Here is a 15,960-nt window from a genome sequence, read left to right on the forward strand (position 1 = left end):
ACAATCTAAAGAAGGGGTTACCTTCAAAAGCTAATCATAAAATGCATAAAGTTAAGCCAATAAAAAAAATGTATGACTGTATGGCTTTGTTTTATTTCTATACAAGTCTTGAGCAAGAGTGTTACAGGGAGTCCATTCAATCCTAGGTACTCAACTGTGAAACACTCCTGAGTATGACATTGGTTTTGGATCTCTCTCCCTACTTCCATTCATTTGAAATGTACTATAACATAAACCCTTTCACATGACCCCTACCCAAGAATTCAAAACAAAACATCAACCAAACCCGCTGTAGCATCCAGTACATAGCGGAACGTAACTACCAATATAGCCGCGTATACCTCTTCCGAGCAGCTTCTAGGGGCGTGATAACCAAACTTACGCAGCGCGACAGAACTGCACTCTCCGCCCCGTTTCCAGAGGCTCCACCCACACCTGTCGCGCCTGCACCCAGTTGTTGCCTGGGAGCGGTTGCCATAGAACTGAGCGATTGTCTGCTGCGTGCGCAGGCGGAAGTGCCCGGATCAAGGCCCCGCCATCTTTCTCTGGACTGGCAGAGAGGGAGGCTGAGGTGCTGATAGTCAGAGATACAATCAGTTTCCATCCGCTTAAGTAGAGCTCTCCGCCCCATACTAGCTACAAGCATGGAAGAGCGAGAGGATTTAGTATACCAGGCCAAGCTAGCTGAACAGGCTGAAAGATACGACGGTAAGCTAAGGACACAGTGAATTAACCAGATATCGGTGCAGAATGGAGAGACGAGACAAAATGGCGGAGTGTCTGCGATCTGGGACGAGGAGAAGCGGGAGGGAGTGGGGACCCTCTGGGTGCTCTGGGAAGTCAGGGCAAAGCAACCTGCTAGTGGAAGGCGAGGTGGAGTGGAGCGTCGTGGGGATTCAGGGACCAAACTGAATGCTGGTGTCATGGGCGTACAACGGGAAGAGTGGGGTTGTAAAATGGCGGCCGGGGAGGAGGGCAATTTCTGGGTGAACGGTCTAGGAAATAGCCAAAGCCGTTGATCCTTTCTGGAAGAGGCATTGAGGTAAGCTAGTGTCGCTAGAGGAACACTGAGACAGGCACGGGAAAGGACCTCAAGAGAGTGGGCACTGACAACCTGTGTTCTAACTGCGGTCTGGAAGATGGCGGCTTGGGTGGGGGAATAGAACTGGTCGGGCTGTCTTTTCTCGGGGGATAGGGTGGGGCGTGTCCCCGGTGTAGCTGCGGACTCTGGGACTTGTCTTTCACGAAAACTGCGGCATGGAGGAGGAAGCAGGTCGCAGATCTGCGGTCCCTGGGGAGATCCGGGCAAGGCTCCTCTTATGCTGTGGCTCATTCATTCAATAGTGGGAGGTGATGAGAACCTGAGGGCGTGCAGAGGGAGTAGTTGTACCCAACATTCATTCATTCTTTCTCCCCCCCCCCCCCCCCATGTCGCGGAGTTGCTCTTTCCAAAGCGGGACTAGTGTCTTCGTTTTGAAGGAATGGTAGGCATGCACACATTCTCAAGCTTTTTCAGCACCTGCTTCAGGCATCATTTTGCCAAACTCAACACATAGAACACAGGCTGATACCTTCTGTGTCACCCTTATTAATAGTAGACCGCTTTTAGACTGGTGAACAGAGCGCCGAAGTGATCCAGGCCTAAAAAGTATATGAATGACTAACATTTCTAGAATTCTTACATCTGTCAGAATCCACTTTGCTGAAATTATTACTTTTTGTAGCCTATTGAGGCTGCTGATAATGAATATGAGGTGTTGCCTGACTAGAATGTAATGCTTTTGTAGCATTTTTTTCCTAATTGCCAACTGTTTTCCAGTTGAGAAAATGAATGGAATAGTAATTATTAAAGGCAGCGTACCTTATTCTACATATAATGTATTCAAGGATTAATATTGGCAAAGCTGTTTTCTGGATTAATATCTTGGCTAATAAATACAAATGGCTTGAAATAATGATGAGGAGAAACAGCATAATACTAAAATTAATATTTTTTTCAATATTTAATTTTTTTGTACCCTGTATGTAATTTGATATAGTTAGTTTTTTAAACAAAAATTATGTCCTAGAGAAAACAGGAATCTGTGGGTCCATACCTTTTATTGGGTCAACCTATGAGAGAAAAATGTGTGGTCTGAGAAGCTTATGCATTACATCTCTTTAGATGTGGCTTGCTGAGGATGCATTTATATCTAAGAATGTAATAATGTGAAGGTTGTTATAGTTCATATCTCTTATACACCTTCCAAAGATCTCATTAGCAGAAGCTTAGAACCTGGAGGTGATAAAAATATTGAGAACAAGGTGTTGAATGTAGCACATTCAGTATCCAGGGACACTGAACAGATTTAATAGAAGGTGACCCCAAAATGAGGGTCCTTGTTGGAAGTTTCATAATAGGGATGTCCACTATGGTGTCTCACCTTATACCTTTCTTCTTTGGTCAGTCTGTGGACCTTCCTAAATCTCTCACCATCCATTTATTCTCAATGTTTAATGTGCCTGCTTGTTCTGTCCCGCCTCCCCCACCACCCCTAATGGCAAGGAGAAAGAGTGCTTTTTACCTGTCCATCTCCTCTCTGGGTTAGTGTTTCAGGTATAAATGTAAGACTGAAACCAGGGGATTAGGACACAGAGGCAGGTAATGCTCCTTTAATCCTGCTGGTTTGGGTAGAGAAGGATGCAAACAGACAGGAGGCCTGGGATCTTTTGATAACTGTGAGGTAGTAGTAAGAGATCTGGGAAGAAAGGAAAGAGGTTGGTGCCTAAGCTGGCTTTTCATATTTTGTTAGGATTTTTAATGACTGTATTGTTATGATAACTCTGGGTCTTTACGGAAAGGATAGGTGTTTGGTTCATTCTATTTTTTTATTTTTAAGATTTCCAGTCCTTCCCCTCCCATAAAAAAGGCAAAAACTATTATGAGATAATTTACAAATGAGAACAGATTTTTTGAATGATGGGTATGGAGAGGTTGTCTGTTCCCTTAGCTAATCTATGACTAACAACTTTTGGGGTTAAAAATATTTATAATACTTTGTCAGGACTGAAATTGTATTAAAGACCATAGCCATGTAAGAACATTAGTATAAGAATTTAAAAATCTAATACTAAGGTATAAATGGAAAAGAGACTTGTTGATATTAAGGTTAAGAATTTGTCAGTAACTTAAATTCATAAGTGAATAATTGAAATAGCTTAGGTGTTTAAAGAATATTTATGATTAACAAATGTAGATCTGTGTGTTCTATGCCTGTAAATTTTATGTAGAAAAAAAGATGCACTTAATAATGTCTTGGGCACATATATAACTGGTAATGAATATAGTCCCAGAGCATGCTGTTTTAACATAACTTAAATGACTAACCACATTAACCGAAAACTTCCACTAATGTTTTAATATTGTGGAATTACCATAATAGAGATTTTAGTATATGGCAAGTAATTTCCTTATACCTCTGCTTATATAATGAATTGGTAGACATAAACCCTTTATTACTGTATTAATGTTATCTTCACTGGTTGGATCACTGTTTACACAATATTCAGTACATGGTCTTTCTATATCAATATCTGATGTAAACCATTTTGCCCACCAGGGCTGAATAGAGAGAAATAGTGATGCTAGAGTCTTTACCGTGTTGCCTAATATTTGAACCACTCATTTGAACTTGCATCATGGTTTCTTCTTGATATAGCCTCTGGTTGGCAAAACATGGTCCAGGTTGAAGATAAAATGGTTATCCAGCTATTACAAAATATAAGCACTTTATAAAAGTTGTGTTTACAAATTCATTATGTGAGCAGAGATGTAAAAAATTACTTGGCATTTAATAAATCTGTTGTACTGATTCCATGGTAGGAAAACATTAATGGGACTACTTTGTGTGCAGTGTGTTGATATAACACATCTTTGTCCACCATTTTTTCTTCCCCCCCCCAAGTACACTATATGTAGGGATCCTTTTAATAAAGTGCATTAGATTTTGCAGTTACTGTGCCCTGATGCAATAAATTGATGTACAGTAAGTGCAGATGTTAAAGCAGCAACTATTGAGGGGGGAGGTGCCCAGCATGCTCTTTGCATGATACTCTGGTTGCAGTTATCACAAAGATGCTTAGCAGACTTGCACAATTGTCAGTGCTTGTCTTCTGCCTGTGTCCTGCCTACTTACTGCTCTTAACACAAAATACTCTTAGTATGTGACTTAGTACATGCTAACTGCAAAAATGATGCAAAACTGGTTAACATATTTGTATAATAATAGTTATGCATTAATTTGCTCATTAATTAGTAAAGGACCCCTTAGTGTGGATTAATCTATGTGATATTAAAAAAAGCTTTCAGGACTATTTTCCATACTAATTAATATTCTGTATTCTTTAATATCTATATTAGCCTACATACTCTTACTAATTCTACTTTTAAATGGATAGAAGGCAGTATTTTCTTATGTATTGTTTTCACTGGGAAGTTTTTAAGATTTTGGGATTCAGACTCTTGGATTTTGTACATTCTTTAATATTATCTTTTCTGGTTTATCATAAATATTCAAGAATTAAGGTTAGATAATATTGATGCATTTGTGTGTGAAGCCTTTTCATTCTACTTTTAATCATCATTGAGATCGTCTGTTTAACACACTTTGTTATAACTTGCATGAAGTTACTAAAGTTAAAACCCAAACTTAAATGTAGGGCTGTGGACTTGAGCTTCGAAATAAAAATTTATTTCATATTTATATCTAGTCTTGGATCTAAAATAGTTATAAACATAACTGTCAAAGGTCTGGTGTACTGACTCCACAGCCCTTCTTAATGAGCACAAGGAGACACTTGTTTTGGATCACAGGTTTACAAATGTAATAATCCACACAGCTACCAAAACTTTGATATGACTTGAAAGCAGACAAAAGAAAGATGAGGCCTAAATAACCTGTTGCTGGAGGCCAACACTCTTAATGGAATATGGAAATTCTTAGACCAGATAATGGAGAACATTAGTTGAAACAGGATTAAGTGGATGGGTGAAAGACATATTATGGAGATGGTGGGAGTTAGTGTTGAATTAAGTGTGGATATTTATGTGAACATTTAGAGACTATCTTTCTATCAGCCTGAGTGCTGAAGCCTACAGTGCAAACCCCATAGCGCAATAGTAGCGCAGAAAAACAACTAAGCAGTGCTCAGAGTTAAATAATATTTGCAGATAATTAATGCTATTAAACTGAAAGCAAGGGAAGGAGTGTGGCTCTTGTGTGTATGTCCAGACAAAATTGGAAGTGCAGGTGCACATTAAATTAGCACTGTTTTTCTGCACCTTTAAATATGAGCTTTTAAATGTTTGCATTAAAATTTTTGAAAGGCTCCTATTTAAGCACAGAAAAACAGGCACCATTGTGTGCTTTCACTTTCGGTTTTGCTCCGACTTGCACACATGTTTTTTCTCATCATCAGTGTGTAGAAGCTGCATGGGCTTCCTTCTGCTTCCAAAAGAAGACTAAATTGGAGAAACTGAGAAGACATCCTCTTCCCAAACCTCTTGGCGCTGCCCCTGAGCTGGTGGTAAGTTTTTGGCATTATAGACCATTATTTGCTTTTGGGCATTGAAGTGCTACTCATCTGAGCGTTAGGAAGGAATAGTTACCTAATTAGAATACAAGTTATGACCATCTATGGTGTACACTAGCGCTCAAGCCCTCTGAGCATTTGGTGCTGTACAGTGTAAAATTCTGGCACTAAGTTTTGAGCACACAATGAGGGAGTCACTTTATTGATGAATAAGTCGCAGAGTCTATTGAGCCATTGCAGCTTATTCATCAGTAAAGTGATTTTTTTTGAACAATACGTCCTTGGCTGGTCTATTGACATCCTACCTTCATGACTCCCTCGTGTGCTTGCATTTTGTCATTGAGGCCCGTCCTTGGCTTCCCACTAAGTTTTGAGTATCATCCCTTTACTGCAGTACTAGTAGATTAGAAAGAGAATATCAATGGAGTAGATTGATCTTTATCTGCTGCAACTTGACCAAGAAAGAGGAATTAAGTGGTTAAGTTTAATTAAAAAAAAAACCCAAAACATATTACTTTGTTAAGCCAACTGCCCCAAACAAATAACCTTACCCATTTCTTACTCTCTTTGAAAATGACCAATTTTTTTTTTTTTTGTAAGTTCTTGTTGTAATACATCCTGGATAATTCTTTTGTAATCCGCCTTGAACTGCAAGGTAAAGGCGGAATAGAAATCCCTAATGTAATGTAATGTTGCACTTGCTCCAAGATAATTTTGGTATGAACCAGCTTTATCTGTGGCCAGAACCTCAGGTTATATCTTTTTAAATAAGATATTTGTATAAGCAGGCTACAAGTAAGTAAATATTTATTGTATTAATCTTCTGATAGAAAGAGTCAACATGTATTTGGGTGTCATAATAAATTGATGACATTTTTCAGTTAATTCTGTTAGTTGCATTACCTTCTGTTAGTAGATCTTTAAATTTTTGACATTGCTGCAGTGCTTTAAGCAGAATATACACTTAAATTTAAAAGTTTGCTATAAAGGTCAAAGCTAGTGCATTATGGACTATTTTTAGATGGTTCATAGACAAAACCACGGAAGACAAAGGTGCGCGCCGACAACTGAGCGCAAGATAGAGGTGCGCGCCAAAGAAAATGACAGTTTTTAGGGGCTCCAACGGGGGTTTTTGTTGGGGATCCCCCCCACACTTTACTTAATACAGATCGCAGCGGCGTGTGGGTGGTTTGGGGGGTTGTAACCCCCCTCATTGTAAATTTAACTTTTTCCCGGTTTTTAGGGAAAAAGTGAAGTTTTCAGTAAAATGTGGGGGGTCCACTGTTCCCTCTAAGCTGAGCAGGTGTCCTCCAGCTGCATTGCTACCACTAGGGGGTGGAATATTTTCAGTCGCTAAGGACAGGTATGTTCCCTGGAGTCCTGCAGAACTTGCCTGTCCCTCACAATTGAAAAATGTGACAGTAAAACAGCACCCTCTATTGGTGAGACTGTGGGTGGAGGACTCCTGCTCAGCTTAGAGGGAACACTGCCCGCCCCGCCGCCCGCCACCGTCACCCCACAAACCCCCCACAAAGCCCCCACAACGTGGCACAATCTGTATAAAGTAAAGTGGGGGGGTTCCCCCCCACACCCCCGTCAGAGCCCCTAAAAATAGTTATTTTCTTCGGCGCGCGCCTTTATCTTCCGCAGTTTTGACCTGACACCCTTTTAGATGATGGTAGTAAAAATAAAAATAATAATTCTGCGCTGGAGAGATCCAATGGAAATAGACAACAGCAGACATATGGATAAGGTTTCAAACATATTTTTGCACGAAATTAGTCACTTGCCAGGGGAAAATGTTTCTGTAATGTTATGTTAATCAGGTTTTCTATTCCGCCTGTACCTATTCAGTTCAAGGTCGGATTACATTACAGGAGGTTGGGTCAATTACCCAGGAAGTTAAAATGGACAGTTTGACATAGACATTCAATAGAGTTGGTAGTATAGGTAGATAATACAGTTACAAATACTGTACATTCCTCCCTCCAGATTTGCGGGTTTAGAACGTATGACTTTGGTTATTCGTAAGTTTCTAAACCTTGACCCACCCCTGCCACCATCCCACCTCCCAGACCACTCCGCACCTTACCTGGTGGTCTAGCGGTGAAGCGGGGCAAGAGCAATCTTCCTACACACCTGCCTCGTGCCACTTTTGTTCATAGCTCTGGATGGGGCAGGAGTATAGGAAGATTGCTCTTGCCCCGCTTCACCGCTAAACCTCCAGGTAAGGTGGGGGTAGATCAGAGTAAACCTTACAGTTATTTGCAATATTTCTAGATTTACAGGCAGGCTTTGCCCCTAACTCCCACAAATTTGGAGGTGAGAGGTGTACATAGATAAAGTTAAAATAGGTCATTGTTGGCTCTTCCCCAAGAGTTGCATTAGTCAGTTTAGAAATGGGCTTTTACAATTACCATTTCAGTTATTTCAGGGTTAGTATAGAAATGCTTTTAAAAGTTTTCTGAACCTGAGATAGTGGTCACAAGATTATAGTGTAATGAAAGATTAGGTTCTCACCTTACTAATAATTTTTTCTGATACAGTGGTACCTCGGTTTACGTATTTTGCTCACGTTGCATGGAGTTCGTACTGTTTTCATGGTTCCAGTATACTCCTCTTTACATTGCGAAACTTGATTTTTCCTAGGAGAATTTCTTTCTTCTTACAGATCCTACAGTTCTATTCCTGCCGTTTCCTGACCTTCTACACTTCATTCTGAGGGGATCTTGACTTCTTCCAATGACTCTTCAGGCTTTCTCATGAGGGAGAAGATGCTATAATGTCAGGTCAGGGGGCTGTGAACATTTTTCAGGATGCTTGCAACTTTGCATCCTCCTCAGGTTTCCAGTTCGTTCTTGGAGTCTCTATGTTTTGTGTTTCCCTTTTAAGTGTTACTGGTCCTCAGAGCAGTTCTTGTAGTTCTTCAGGAACTAAGGGACGTTGTTCCACTTACTGCATGGTGCCCAAGAAGGGGGCATTGGGCAGGCTGGATCCCATTCTGCTGAATTAGTTTCTCAGGGTTACACATTTCTGCAGAAAAACTGGGAGAATATTTACATTTTCACTATGGACTCCGAATCGGCACTAGGTTTGCTTGCCTCTCTTGGAGTAGCGCTTTTGGTTTTGGCACATGCCATTTCGCCTACCCAAGGCTTCACGAACATTTTAGAAAATGTGGGCAGTGGTACCGTTTTGGCGCTACCAGGCAATTCACCTTATTTCTTCTTGACTGACTGCTTGATTTGGTCGTCTTCCAGTCGGGCCATTTGACTGACACGAAAAGGGTGGTTTCTTTTCCTCAGTTCTTTGGACGTGAATCTTCAAATTTGCACAGCGCTCTTTTCTCCTGTACTTTTTATAGGTATATCGGGGAGATGTTTTTATTCATATAGGAGAGAAATGTGTTTCTTCCCAGAGACTAGGGCGATGAGTCACAGTCTCAGGTTTGCATTCTTCTTCGGTCACCATGACCAAGAGTATGGGATTCTGTACAGGTTCTAGGATCTATGTTGCTGACTCCACTGGGAACTTCGGCTTGCTTTCCCATTATAACGCTACAGCAGTCGCTTTTGTTCCGGTGGTTCCCGGTATCTCAGGGCTCCAATTATTTGGTAGGCTCCTCATGCATCGCTCTGTATGATTTCTCTTTTCAAAGGCATGCCTCGGTCTTTGCTGGACTAGCTCATGGTCACCAAACATCCCGGGCTGTCGGGTTGGGAGGCTCGGTGCCTTCCATCCTCAGCTCCAGGAGTCTGGTCTTAAGAGGCGACTCAGTACTTGTTCATTCTTCTACTCTGGAGCATGATCAGGCTACCGTTTCTGGAGCTTCAGATCATTCTTCCAGAATGACGCTGAAGGTTTTTTCAGTCAGTATTATGATGGGGATGTTTCTCTCCAGCTTGGGCAGAAGGTGATGTACTCAGTTGGCAGGTAAAGTAGTGGTTCTACTTCAATGGGTGGACCCTTATCTTCCTCGTCTGTTGGCAGATCATTTTATGGGTCAGGAAAAGAGTTTGGATAGACTTTCTCTCCGCGAAATCTGAGCATGGCCCATTTATTGTATGTTACAGTGTACAGCGCTGTGTACGCTCTAGAAAGTGTAAATGTTAGTAATAGTGAAATCTTCTACATCCTGGATATTGAGAATTTTGGCTCAGGCGTTCCAGCTCTTTTTATGGAAGTGAGATCTCCTGTAACTAGACTGTTTTCCCCTGCCTGATGATGGCTTGGATTTGCCATCTCAAGCTTGCTTTCAGGGCACAGTATTTGTAGAATCTATGGATTGGCTGCGCCATCCTTGCTGTGCGGTTCTGTTGAGTCTTTTGACAGCCAGACTGTTGAATTTCCTAGTATCTCAGGATTTGCTCACCTAGGGTCCGATCAACATGGATATTTGTAGTACTTTGGTATTGCGACCTAGCTTTTGAAAAGTCATGGCTGACGTGTAAGGGTTATGCGAAGTAGGTTGTTTCTTCTCTTGTCCAAGCGATACAGACGTCTTCTGCTTCCTTTTGGAGGTTTTTCCTTCTTGGTACTTCTCCACATTTGCACTCTTACAGAGTTCTTTTTTGACACAAGTGTATTGCTGAGGGCTTAGCGTTCAATTCTCTTCAGCTTTAAGTGCCATTCTTAGCTTATTACAAGGGCTAGGTATATTGCTCTTCAGTTCCTTCTCAGCTTTATGTAGTTCAGTTCCTAATGGAGTACGGTATATTCGTATACTTCTTAGAAAGCCCAGTCCGGTCCGGAGTACAGTCTTAAGGTACTTCTTTGCAGTTTACCGAAGGCTTCATTTAATCCTTGTCTTTTGATACTCTAAAGGGCTGTGCCATTGAACACGGGGTTTCTTGTGGCCATCGCTTCAGCTCGGCGGTTTTCTGAGTTGCAGGCCTTGTTTGGCAGGGATTCCTATTTCTGATTTACAAAATCTGGGGTGTCAGTTTGGACGGTCCACAATTTCTTTCTAAGGAGGTGGCATCCTTTCTTTTATGTCACTCTCACTTTTCCTTCATCCTGGGAGGAGAAATGGGGAGACGTGCTTTTATTCACTGCATTTTTTTGAAAGTGCATAGCGTTCTCCGCGAGCTAGGTTTCTAATGTCTTTTAATTGTTTAGATTACCTTTTGTGTTCTTCACGAGATGCCTCAAACGTATGGCGGCATCCAAAGCCTCCATCGCTCGATGGGTCCAGGAGGACATTCTTTCCGCTTGCTTGATGGCAGGGAAGCGGTTGGCGAAAGAACTTCATGACCATTCCACCAGAGCGATGGCTGCTTCTTGGACTCGGTCCAGAGGTTTTTTCCTTGGAGGAGTTTTGTCTCGCGGCTACTTGGTCTTCCGAGAGTGCCTTCTCTCAGCATTACTGGTTGGATGTGAGGGCGCATGCGGTAGATGTGTTTAGTGCTTTGGTTGTTGCGGAGGCAGCGTTTGCTTCTCACCCAGATTGAGGATTACTTTGCTACATCCAATTGGTCTCTGGATTCATCTGCTGCTGTTGCTAGGGAAGGAAAAATTATGTTCTTACCTGTTAATTTTCTTTCCCTTGGACGCATCAGATGAATCCAGAGCCCCGCCCTTTCTGGATATTGTCTGTCGGTTTTTTCTTTTGCAACGTTCGCAGTTTGTTATTATGGCAGGTTGTTTTCTGTATTATTGCTTTTTGAGATTTGTTATGGGAAAGAAGTTTTTTACATGCTATGCCTATTGATGGTTATGGATGCTTGGGTAAGGAGCTATACTTGATAAACAGGAGGAGTGCCAGCCAATAGGACCACCTGTTAATCAGTTTTTCTATCTCCGCCTGCTGGTAGATGTGGGCTATCCCATTGGTCTCTGGATTCATCTGCTGCGTCTAAGGGAAAGAAAATTAACAGGTAAGAACATAATTTTTTCATCTATACCCTTCAATCCTCTTTTCCTTCAGGAAATCATCTAATCCCTTCTTGAAACCCAATACCGTACTCTGTCCTCTCACACCCTCTGGAAGCGCATTCCAGGTGTCCACCACCCTTTGGGTGAAGAAGAACTTCCTAGCATTGGTTCTGAATCGGTCCCCTCTTAATTTTTCAGAATGCCTTCTTGTTCTTGTTGTGTTTGAAAGTTTGAAGAATCTGTCCCTCTCCACTTTCTCTATGCCCTTACAAGAGTAAGTCTCTATCATGTCCCCTCTAAGCCTTTGCTTCTCCAGGGAAAAAGAGCCCCAGTTTCTCTAATCTTTCAGCATATGAAAGGTTTTCCATACCTTTTATCAATCTTGTCGCTCTTTTCTGAACCCTCTCGAGTATCACCATATCCTTAAGGTACGGCGACCAATATTGGACGCAGTACTCCAGATGCGGATGCTACAACGGCAGGATAACTTCCTTCGTTCTGGTTTTAATACCCTTCTTGAATAATGCCTAGCATTCTGTTCGCCTTCTTAGAGGCTACTGCGCACTATGCCAACGGCTTCATTGTTTTGTCCACCAGTACCCCTAAGTCCTTCTCTAGGCTACTTTCACCCATTACCAGCCCTCCCATCGTATAGCTGTACATCGGGTTTCTGTTTCCTACATGCAAGACTTTACATTTCTTTACATTAAAGCTCATCTGCCATTTATTTGCCCACTCTCCCAGTTTGTTCAGGTCTCTTTGTAAATCTTCACAGTCCTCTTTAGTCCTAACCCCACTAAAAAGTTTTGTGTCATCTGCAAATTTTATAACTTCGCACTTCGTCCCTGTTTCTAGGTCATTAATAAATACATTGAACAGCAGCAGTCCGAGTAACGACCCCTGCGGAACTTACTCCGTGTCTGCCCACCGGATCCTCTGGAGCAGGTATTGGTTGGGCGACTTGACTTCTAAGGCTACTCTCAGCAGATTGCCATTCAAGGGGAAGTTGCTTTTTGGCAAAGGTTTAAACTTCCCAGATAGCAGGGGTGGTCATTCCACCGGGAGCAACAGAGGCAATTTTCGTGCCTCTTGAAAATCCTGCCAGTTTTCCTCCAAGTCCTCTTCCCAGAGATCTTTTCAGGGGTCCCATCAAATGTTTGGCAATTACAGACTAGAGCAGTGTTCTTCAACCGCCGGTCCGCGGTCTCCTGCCAGTCCGCGAAGAACCAGCATCCCCTGCAAGCACAGAGTTAAAAAGGTGGCTCACTGCAAACACCTCATGGACCACACAGGCAAAAACACCAGTGCAGCTGTCTTCCAGGCAGCGCCAGGGCCGCCAACGGGGAGCTTGCATGAATCTGGTGCAGTGACTGATGGGCAACTCTGGGTCAAAGGCCACTGGAGAGCTGGAGGCGTGCGAAGCGGGCACCATGTCCACCGTCCATGCTCCCTGAAGGCATCTGCTGTGCATGCACAGAAAGCCACCACCTCCCCGGCCTGCGCTCTCCTCTTGGTCCTCCCCGGAAGGAGCGGTAGGTCCCCCTGCTCCCAGACCTGGCCAAAAGGAATGAAGGTCCCGCTGTTGCAACACGTGGCAAGGAACTGGAGCAGCAAGACAGAGCGCGAGACGCAACCTCCCGAGCCCCCAGGTAGGCTGAGGAGAAGCCTAATAGGAAGAGTCACTCCCCCCACCCCGTCTCTCTTGGCAGTCCAGTAATGGCACCCGAGTCCACACCAGCACTCCTCAACCGTCGATCCACAAAACAATTACTCCATTTCTGCCGGTCCATAGGTACAAAAAAGTTGAAAAACACTGGACTAGAGAGCTGAACGGGGATGATGAGAATCCCACGGAACACGTGGGGTCCACCCCCTCCCCGCAACGTGCAACGGTCCTAGCATGCCGCCTGGAACCGACCTGGAAGCTTTTCCTCTGATGTCAGAGCTGACATCGGAGGGAAGGCCTCTGGGTCAGTGATGTGCAGGAAATGCAGCACTGCCTAGAAGAAAGTACAGTTGGAAGGCAGGAAGGAGGTGGCCGGCCTGGATGGCTCTAGTATAATCTCGTGGGAGGGGGGCACGGAAGTAGTTGAACCACAGAAAGGAGAGAGTGCACGCATTGGACCAAGAAAGGGAGAGAGAGGGAGCATGAACTTGGAATAAAGGCTGGAAGTGAGGGGGCACAAACTTGGGACTCAAAAAGAAGGGAGGGGTGAGCACGTTTGGACACAGAAGGAGGGGGCATGAACTTGGGAGAGAGGAAGGGGCATGAGCTTGGGAGAGAGGAAGGGGCATGAACTTGGGAGAGAGGAAGGGGCATGAACTTGGGAGAGAGGAAGGGGCATGAACTTGAGATGAGGGAGGAAAGGAAAGATTCTGAGGTGAGGAGGGAATAGAAAGGGAGAATTGTTGAGCATGGGGGTGTGAGTGAGAGGGAAAGAGATGGTGCACACAGGGAATGGAAAACAGGAGAATTGTTGGGAATAGGGTGGGAAAAGAGTGAGGGAGAAATGTTTGATATTGTGATGGAGAGGGAACAGTGAGACAGATTGAAAGGGATGCAAGAGGGGGGAATGAGAGAGAGGTGGCAGAGTGCAGGAGAATGGTGATAGAAAGGGGAATGTTGGACATTGGGCTGATGGGCAGGGATGAAAGATGCTGCTCATAGTCCAGAGGATAAGAGGGACAAATGTTGAATGTGACAGTAGAGGGGATGGGAGAGATGCACCCTGGATCCCTCTCCCCATTCCTTTTTGCAGCAAGGGAGGGAATGAGAGAAAGAAAGATGATGATGTCTGGACAGTGAGACATGTTGCACAAGGGGTAGAGGAGAGAGGAAGAAATGCTGTGCAGGAGTGGGGAGAGGGAAAAAGATCCAGGATAGAAGGGAGTGAGTATGCTGTACAATGGGAGGGAGGGAAGAGAGAAATGCTGGGCCATGGTAGGAGGAACCAATGAACAGCAACCACTTGAAGAATTTGCAGAAGACGAATGCAGAAAAAAGAGAAACTGGGACAAACTTGATGGAAAACTAAATCTCCAGACAACAAAGGTTAAAAAAATATATACAGTATATATATATTTATTATAAACTGAAACATGTTAGCTTTGGGAAGTATATAAAGCAGATGTCTTTGTAGTGTGCTCAAAAGAAAATGAAATGCTTTTCTGGTTTTATTTCTCCAGTTCTGACTGTTGCTGTGGCTGGTGGGGATCCCCAAGCACCGCCAGCTGAGGACCTCTTCCAGAGGCAACCAGAACTTTCTTCCACCAATCATAGCAGTCGTTGGCAGTATCCCTGAGCCACTGAGGTGCTAAATGAAGAATGACATGGGGACAAATTTTTCCCCGTTCCCATGGGAACTCATTTTCCTGTACGGTTCTTGTGAGTTCTTCTCCTGTCCCTGCCCTATTCCTACAAACTCTGTCCTCATCTGCACAAGCCTCAAACATTTTAAAATCATAAATGTTCGAGGCTTGTGTGGTTAAGGCAGAGCTTACAGGAATGGGGCAGGGACAGCGACAAAACTCACAGGGGCAGCACGGGGAAATTGAGTTCCTGTGGGGACGGGGACAAATTTGTCCCCTTGTCATTCTCTAGTGCCAGCATTTGTGACTCAGGAACGCTACTGCTGCCTGCCAAGCTTGGCAAAAGGGACCCCCTGGCCACCTTCAAAGGAAGTCCTCAGCTGACATAGCTTGAAGGGTCCTCATCAGCTGGAGTACAGTATTTATATTTTATGTTTACATTAGAGGCTCTGGCAAAGACCCTTTTACAAAGTATGTATTCTTCCTAATTAATATTTCCAAATTAATAAAGGGTCTTTGCCTTTAATTCAGTAGCACAATTAAATGAAATTACTACTATTGAAGTTTATGGGGCTGGGCATGGCCGGGTTTGATTCCAGCAGGGACGGGTTTGATTCTGTCTCTGCGCAACTCTCTATTACAAACACATGCATGCCTCGTATTCTCACATGATGCCAAGCTAATGCCCCCCCCCCCCCTTCGGATTGGATACAACTCCTTGCATCTTAACCAGGGCTGTGAAGTCGGTAGATAAATGTTCTGACTCCGACTCCTCAGTTTTTTGTACTTCAGACTCTGACTCCAGGAACCCGAATTTCCTCCGACTCCACATCACTGGTTAATTTTCAGATCGTTAAAATGGAATGTCAAGTTGAGAGAAATTAGCATTTTCAACACCACCTTCTTTTTGCTTTTAATCAAGGTTCTAAGGCCGCAGAAGCTGCTCGCAACATTTGTGCTGTGTATATAGTGGGTGCTATAGCTGAAAGAATCGCTCGTGATTGATACTCCCAAGTTCAAAAATGGAGTTGGTAGATAAATGTTCCGACTCCTCAGTTTTTTTGTACTTCTAACTCCGACTCCGACTCCAGGTACCCGAAATTTACTCCGACTCCTCGACTCTGACTCCACAGCCCTGATCTTAACAAGGTGATGGTGGCTCACCTCCGCAGAATGGGCATACAGGTGCATCCATAACAGGATGAT

The 15,960-nt window shown here is 43.5% G+C and overlaps 1 protein-coding gene across 2 annotated transcripts in view; it reads left to right on the plus strand.

Annotated features, from left to right (window-relative positions):
• Positions 1-498: 498 nt before the first annotated feature.
• YWHAE (tyrosine 3-monooxygenase/tryptophan 5-monooxygenase activation protein epsilon) overlaps positions 499-15,960 on the plus strand; it is a 110,103-nt gene continuing 94,641 nt past the window's right edge. Inside the window, exon 1 of one of the 2 annotated variants that reach the window (XM_033921750.1) lies at positions 499-708. In XM_033921750.1, the coding sequence (XP_033777641.1) occupies positions 645-708 (64 nt within the window). In that variant the 5' untranslated portion in view covers positions 499-644. Of the gene's footprint in view, positions 709-5,471; positions 5,566-15,960 lie in introns of those variants that run through there. The other variant, XM_033921751.1, reaches the window with a different exon arrangement.

The sequence above is a fragment of the Geotrypetes seraphini genome, chromosome 15 (assembly GCF_902459505.1).
Source record: "Geotrypetes seraphini chromosome 15, aGeoSer1.1, whole genome shotgun sequence".
Lineage (NCBI taxonomy): Eukaryota > Metazoa > Chordata > Amphibia > Gymnophiona > Dermophiidae > Geotrypetes > Geotrypetes seraphini.